The 7,533-nt window shown below is 38.4% G+C and overlaps 1 protein-coding gene across 2 annotated transcripts in view; it reads left to right on the forward strand.

Annotated features, from left to right (window-relative positions):
* The window catches only part of LOC117331905 (nucleolar protein 8-like), a 29,239-nt gene extending 23,195 nt beyond the window's left edge, over positions 1 to 6,044 (forward strand). For both annotated transcript variants that reach the window (XM_033890875.1, XM_033890877.1), the window contains exons 11-16: positions 247 to 333; positions 1,592 to 1,818; positions 3,349 to 3,469; positions 3,688 to 3,767; positions 5,219 to 5,301; positions 5,771 to 6,044. In XM_033890875.1, the coding sequence (XP_033746766.1) occupies positions 247 to 333; positions 1,592 to 1,818; positions 3,349 to 3,469; positions 3,688 to 3,767; positions 5,219 to 5,301; positions 5,771 to 5,851 (679 nt within the window). In that variant the 3' untranslated portion in view covers positions 5,852 to 6,044. The remainder of the gene's footprint in view (positions 1 to 246; positions 334 to 1,591; positions 1,819 to 3,348; positions 3,470 to 3,687; positions 3,768 to 5,218; positions 5,302 to 5,770) is intronic.
* Positions 6,045 to 7,533: the final 1,489 nt, after the last annotated feature.

Genomic DNA, 7,533 nt, shown 5'->3' on the forward strand with positions numbered 1-7,533 from the left:
GGCTTATCACAACAAGGGTTCCTTTTACTTATACAGATATCACAACAAGTAAGGGTTCCTTTGAAGAGCTGTCCTTAAATGACCATAACTGTTGATAGGATGTTTAAAAATAGTAAAATACCAAAACCAACCATCCTTAAAGGTATAATAATAATGTGAGGACTGAAGTGAGGACGGAACTACTAATATAGTAGCATGCATTTGAAGAAGAACCTGAAGTTTGATTTCTAGTCTGTGATGTTTCAGGGACATATCAGCCCTGCAGTACGACCCTAGTAGAGAAGACCACAAGAACTTTGAAATCCAGCCTACTCCAGACCAGAAGAAAGACAGGTAAGTATTCTGTATTAGAATATCATCATTGGAATGTTTGGTGTCCAGTTTGACCTAGCCATGATTATATGGTTACAGCATTAACTTAATAAAAAAAAATCTCGAAAAAATTATGTCCTAAAATAAGTGTTTTGGATTTGAACATCTAAACTTTGGTTAGAATTTATCTCTTTGGAGTTGTCAAACAGCCATTTTTCATATACAATGATCAGTGAATCTCCTTTCTTAACTTGTTTGTTGAATTTTGTGGGATTCCTTGAGCAGCATGTCTATTCAACAAGAGTTATACTTCTTTGTTTTCTGCAATGTTTGAATCCTGTTTTCCTCAATGTTTCAATCCTGTTTTCTTCAATGTTTCAATCCTGTTTTGTCTATTTCAATTTAAATTGATTAAAAACTGTTAACATAAGCAAAATTTTGAACTATCTGAAAGCATTGGGTCTGTACCTTAAGATATGATTAAACACACGTGTAATTTTGGACTATATACCTGAGTGTTCCTGTCCAAGAGATTCTAAATATTATATTGTTTGTTTGATGTTGTTTTCGTTTTATGGCTATTTCCACTTGATACCAGTTATTGGCCCTAATGACCATTTCCGTGTTGGTGGACTGTAAAGAGTATAATTATAATACTAGCCTCATTGACATTTCGACTTGATCATCATTATACGTAGATTTGTTTTCTTATGGTAGTGTTGTGAATGTATGTAACGAGTTGGCAGGACACAGTTGGCTCATGTCAACTTGCCCCAAAAGCGATGTGCAGCGGTGCGTCGCGGCACTCGCCAGTCTACAAAGCCAAGCTGTTACCATACGGACGTGTTTCACTCTGTGTCAGTTTGACCGTAGACTCACCTTGCCGTTCACGGCATATCATAGACTAAGTCTATATATTCATATAATCCTATTGTGAATTATCACAATAGGAGTTATATTTTCATGCTTTTTTAATTGGTACAAGAATGTATGACACTTACTTTAACTGTGCTGTCACTGTGAAAATCTAACCATGTAGTTCTAAATTAGTACCAGTATTGAACAGCTGTTTTTCGTAATCCTAATATCTGTCATTGAAGGATGCCGACTGTTGACTGCACTACGCTATACTACACTTAAGTGTAGTGTAGCTTTGTGCAATCAATCATGGGTATCCAACATTGATATCTGCATTACATTGATAATATTGGTGTGCAAAATGTTTTGCTATGCAATGTGTATTATGTCTTTGACAATACATTCATTACTTCTGAAATAGGAAAAAGAAAAAGTCAAAGAAACAGAAAGCTGATGACGAGGAAATGGAGAAAGCTGAGGCCTTGCCTGTGGTCAGCAGTGAGAAGTTTTATGAAGTCACCTCCGCCTTAGAAGACGCCTTCAAGAAACCTGATGACAATGACAGTAATACTGGACCAGGTGCTTTCTCACTGTTGGCTGCATTTGGCAGGAAATCGGAGGACAATGAAGAAGTGGAAGAAATGCAAGGTAAGTTATTTCAGGTGGTCTACAGACTCGATGATCTTGTTATTTTAGGTAGTCTACAGACTCAATGATCTTGTTTTCCCGTTATCTATGATTTTATACAGTATGCAACTACATGTACTATTGGTAGGAGAGTTTATATACATGTATATATATATATGTAACAGAGCGTCTGATAAATTAAATTTAAATCACTGCCTCCGCTAGGGATCGAACCCGGGACCTCTGGCTTACTAGTCTTACGCTCTACCGATCGAGCTAAAGAGAAGATCTCTCTAGCCAAGCGGTATATTGCGGCTAGTATTTTACCAGGGTTACATACTCCCCCTCCAGGAAAGAACTCGTCCTCGAGTTTCCAGGGGTAACAGCGATGCTTTCGCAAGCAGCGATGAGTATCATTCCCGAGTCCCTACATGGGTGCCAATGTAACAGAGCGCATGATAAATTAAATTTAAATCACTGCCTCCGCTAGGGATCGAACCCGGGACCTCTGGCTTACTAGTCTTACGCTCTACCGATCGAGCTAAAGAGAAGATCTCTCTAGCCGAGCGGTATATTGCGGCTAGTATTTTACCAGGGTTACATATATATATATTACAACTTTAGAAACACTTAGTAGAGCATAAGGGCTTTCATCTTTAAATCTTCCTTTCTCAGGCAATTTCACACTGAGGTTGTGAAATACAATGAAACCTGACTTTACCAACCATTGACTTTACCGACATCCTGTTACATCCGACCATATACACCAGAATGGCAACAATTACTCCACGGTCATTGCCGACACCGTCTTAACCGACACACTCACTGTCATATCCAACCCAATAGCTCAGACCCATACAGTGTCGGTAATGTCAGGTTTCACTGTATATGAGATTGTGTCAAATCGCAAAGGTTTCTTCGCGGTTTGACCGTCTCACAATCCTGATTTGTTTTCAGATGGGAACAAATTCGGCCTCACTGGATGCTGGAAGCATATACAGGCTGCAACAGTGTAAATCATTGGCCTGCTCCCCTAGAAATACAATTTTACATACAATTAAAGTGATATTTTTTCATTCCATCCCCGTTAGTTTGATAGTTAAGGCTACTTTACTTACCTTGTTGGATCATGTTTTACTTTACTTACCTTGTTGGATCATGTTTTACTTTACTTACCTTGTTGGATCATGTTTTACTTTACTTACCTTGTTGGATCATGTTTTACTTTACTTACCTTGTTGGATCATGTTTTACTTTACTTACCTTGTTGGATCATGTTTTACTTTACTTACCTTGTTGGATCATGTTTTACTTTACTTACCTTGTTGGATCATGTTTTACTTTACTTACCTTGTTGGATCATGTTTTACTTTACTTACCTTGTTGGATCATGTTTTACTTTACTTACCTTGTTGGATCATGTTTTACTTTACTTGCCTTGTTGGATCAATGTTTTGAAAGGTCTGTAAAATGTGTCTCGCTGAATATAATAAAGAAATTTTGTTTTGTCCAAGTCTTCTAAGTCTTCTTTGTAAACATTTTACTTTTCAGAGGAAACTACCGTCCCCACTCCCAAGTGGCAGGGTTTCAATTTACGAAACAGTAGTGATGACGATGACCTTGGCAATGATAGTGACGAGGAAAGAGATGCTGAAGGAGGGCAGGATTCAAAGTAAGAATAGCAAAAGTCTATTTAGAGTGGTCACTTATCTTGTACTGTTTAATTCAATTTTGGAATTTTATTTCTTGATTATCTCGGAAAAATATACCAGGTATGCGACATTCAACATAAAATATGATGTTCATGACACCAGCTGGTATCTGTTTGATGTACTTTTTCATGTGTATGTGTATCTGTTTGTAATGGGTTTCTTTTTTTCATAATTGCAGGAAAGAAGAGGAAAAACCTGTTTTTGCTGCAAAGAGCAAAGATTCATTTTTCTTCACAGAAGATGATGAGAGGATTAAAGGTTGGTACTCAGTATCATTCAGAACAAGAAATATCTTTAAAAAAGATAAACGGCATAGTTGGTGGTGGTTATAATCAGGTGAAATACATTAACGAACAAATTAATGTGCAGTTTCAGCACGGATAACAAAATTACAATGTATATCAGTTTGAATCATTTTTGGTGATAATAAGACTGCATTTGAATCAGGAATATGATTTATTAATGTGTCATTTGAATAGATACATCCACTTATGCAGCTTGCATTCAATCTTAACTTTGTTTCGTTTTTAACTGCATTTTGCATCTACCGCTACATTGACCAATCACATACTTCATCTTGACCAGTAACGCCACCTTTCGCATCATATCCGGGGCCAAAAGAAAATTATACGGCTATGCCGAAAAAGTCCATCAGTGAAAATAATAATGTTTAGTAAAATCATATCATATGATTAAAGAAAATATATTTTCCAATGATTATATCTATACCATTGTGAGGTTTATGCTATCGATAAGAAAACATGGCAAGTCATACAATAATAAAATATCTGTAGCTTTTCCAAATTGCTGAGGGCCATTCCAGATGTATACAAGGCAGGAGACCGAGTAGAGTGTTTGGGGACCATTGACTGGGTGAAAGTGCAGGGAGATGAGGGCATGAGAGAAGAGGGCAGTGGATAGGGACAGAGGGATGAGGGCATGATAGAAGAGGACACTTGGTAGGGACAGGGGATGAGGGCATTGTAGAAGAAGATAGTGGTTGGGGACAGTGAATGAGGGCATGATAGAAGAGGACAGTGGTTGGGGACAGTGAATGAGGGCATGATAGAAAAGGGCAGTGGGTTGGTATAGAGAAATGAGGGCATGATAGAAAAGGGCAGTGGGTTGGTATAGAGAAATGAGGTGGAGGAAAAACCACCAGCCTACGGTCAGTACCTGGCAACTGCCCCACGTAGGTTTCGAACTAGCAACCCAGAGGTGGAGGGCTAGTGTTAAAGTGTCAGGACACCTTAACCACTCGGCCACCACGGCCCCTTAATAGAGAAATGAAGGCATGATAGAAAAGGGCTGTGGGTTGGCATAGAGAAATGAGGGCATGATAGAAGAGGGCAGTGGGTTGGTATAGAGAAATGAGGGCATGATAGAAGAGGACAATGGGTTGGTATAGAGAAATGAGGGCATGATAGAAGAGGACAGTGGGTTGGTATAGAGAAATGAGGGCATGATAGAAGAGGACAGTGGGTAGCTAGGGACAGAGGAGAGAAGGACAGGGAGTTGGGGCATAGGTTGGTACTTGTAACTTGTGAGGCCTCGTATAGCTGTTGACCTTTGTGTAATCGACCTAATAAACTAATAATGGTGGATAGTGGAGACTTTTGAATAGGAGTTTTTTCAAGTTTTCAGTTATTTGTAAGAAATGTAACTGATACAAGGCAGTTTTTAATTTCTTGACATGTTTTGTTTACCAGAGGGGATAGCAAGCTTTTGCAGACAAGAAGACTTAGAGAAAATCCGTGAGCGTTGGCAGGAACGAAGACCTGATCTTATCAAGGTCAGTACATCTTCATCTCGTATATACTTATTCTCACTCTTTACCTACATATCTACTTAGTTCTTTTGTATAGCACTGTTGAATAAGTGAATACAGAATTTGTCAGATTTCTTTCGTTTATTTATTTCAGTTTACAACTCGGGATAATTTGTGAAACTGTGTTCTCTCAAATAAGCATTTTCTCACTTATATTTACTCTGAACTGAATGCTGATTCTGTTGTCCGGCTGAGTGCCGGTATGACTATGTTCTCTCTCTTGCCTGATCAATGTTTGTATCCTCTGTAGAACTCTTTATTACTCTGTATGCCAATCTCACATGATATTTTCCCCATTTGGCATTTCATGTTTTTCCTTTGTTTGGGTATATCCTGAGGTTACATGTAATATTTTGGTATCAGTTTTGATAATAAAGACTTACAATAATGTATAATGTATCAAGTTACAGTACCAGAATTTTTTATCTTGTAGGCATACCATGCTAAATACAAAAGAGCTATGAGAAATAAGCGGGCACTGGAGAAGACAAAGACGCCTTCAAGACGGAAATAACAGCATGTTACCATAACTTATTCAAGATTAGTCTGTCTACATTATAAGATAAGGATATTTAGTTGTTACTGAAATAACGATGTAAGAATTTTATCTTACACTTCTGCTGCAAGTTCCATTGTTCTGATTAAAGACTTATCAAGTGAATGGTGACGTTAGTGCAAAAGAATAAAAAAAAATTATGCTTGATCAACATATTGTTATTTTCCATTGTCATTGGGTCCACACCAAACACAAGGATGTCGGATAAAACTTTGAGAACACTTACTGGTACCTTCATCTGTACAGAGATGTGATCACATTAATAATCTACATTTGTATTCTTGTAATGATAACTTATATCAAAGTAAATCAAACTCCTTCAATTATTTTATAGTCCTATAACAAATTTCAGATTAAATTAACTATTTCCTGTTGTCCCGTGGAATATTAGTCATAAAATAGTTTTACTGTTCAGGAGCTACTAAAGCTTTCCAATCCCTTCATTAAAAAAGTACTGTAAATAACATTCCTTCTCCTTTTATAAGAAGTTAATAAGAAAACGTCATCCTCCTGTCCCCCTCCTGTCCCCCTCCTGTCCCCCTGGGTAAGCTATGGCATCCTCCTGTCCCCCTCCTGTCCCCCTGGGTAAGCTATGGCATCCTCCTGTCCCCCTCCTGTCCCCCTCCTGTCCCCCTGGGTAAGCTATGGCATCCTCCTGTCCCCCTCCTGTCCCCCCTCCTGTCCCCCCTCCTGTCCCCCTCCTGTCCCCCCTCCTGTCCCCCTCCTGTCCCCCCTCCTGTCCCCCTGGGTAAGCTATGGCATCCTCCTGTCCCCCTCCTGTCCCCCTCCTGTCCCCCTGGGTAAGCTATGGCATCCTCCTGTCCCCCTGGGTAAGCTATGGTATCCACATCACACAATTACCAAGTAGATTAGGATTTGTCCATTATTTCAGACCATACAAATGAGATTGTTTTGTGCTTATTTTCAGATGAAGCAGATTGTTTAGTGCAAATTTTAAACAGTACACACTACTTTGCCCTCATTGAAGACGATACAGGTTACCTTGCGCTATGGTTAAGACGGTACATATTTGCATTCATTTAAGACAGTAGAGATTACATAGCAGTCATTTAAGACTTAATAGATTACCTTCACTCATTTAAGACGATAAATATAACATTGAGCTCATGTTAGATGGTACTGATTATCTTGCACTAGAAAGTGTATTGACGGATAAGTCTTCCTAAGTACCGTACTAAAACCGGAATATTTGAGGTCATTCGAAACAGAAAAAGTGGTTCTAAACTAGGTCTAGATTATCAGTCACGAAATATAGATTTTACAATGTATTAATCGACACGGGTGATTCAACTAACAGCTAATTCACAGATTTTTACTATGGATACTGACATAATAAAACTAAATGTCCTAAATATGTAGGACACTCGGCTCCAATATGTGAACACTGTATAGTAGAATTTGTATTCCGATAGTACAAGAGCATTAAATGTACCAATAGTAGAATTTATATTCCAATAGTACAAGGGCAAAAGGTGGAATTTGTATTCCAATAGTACCAGGGCATTAAGTGTACCAAGGTAGAATTTGTATTCCAATAGTACCAGGGCATTAAGTGTACCAAGGTAGAATTTGTATTCCAATAGTACCAGGGTATTAAATGTACCAACAGTAGAATTTGT

This window comes from Pecten maximus, chromosome 7 (assembly GCF_902652985.1).
Source record: "Pecten maximus chromosome 7, xPecMax1.1, whole genome shotgun sequence".
Lineage (NCBI taxonomy): Eukaryota > Metazoa > Mollusca > Bivalvia > Pectinida > Pectinidae > Pecten > Pecten maximus.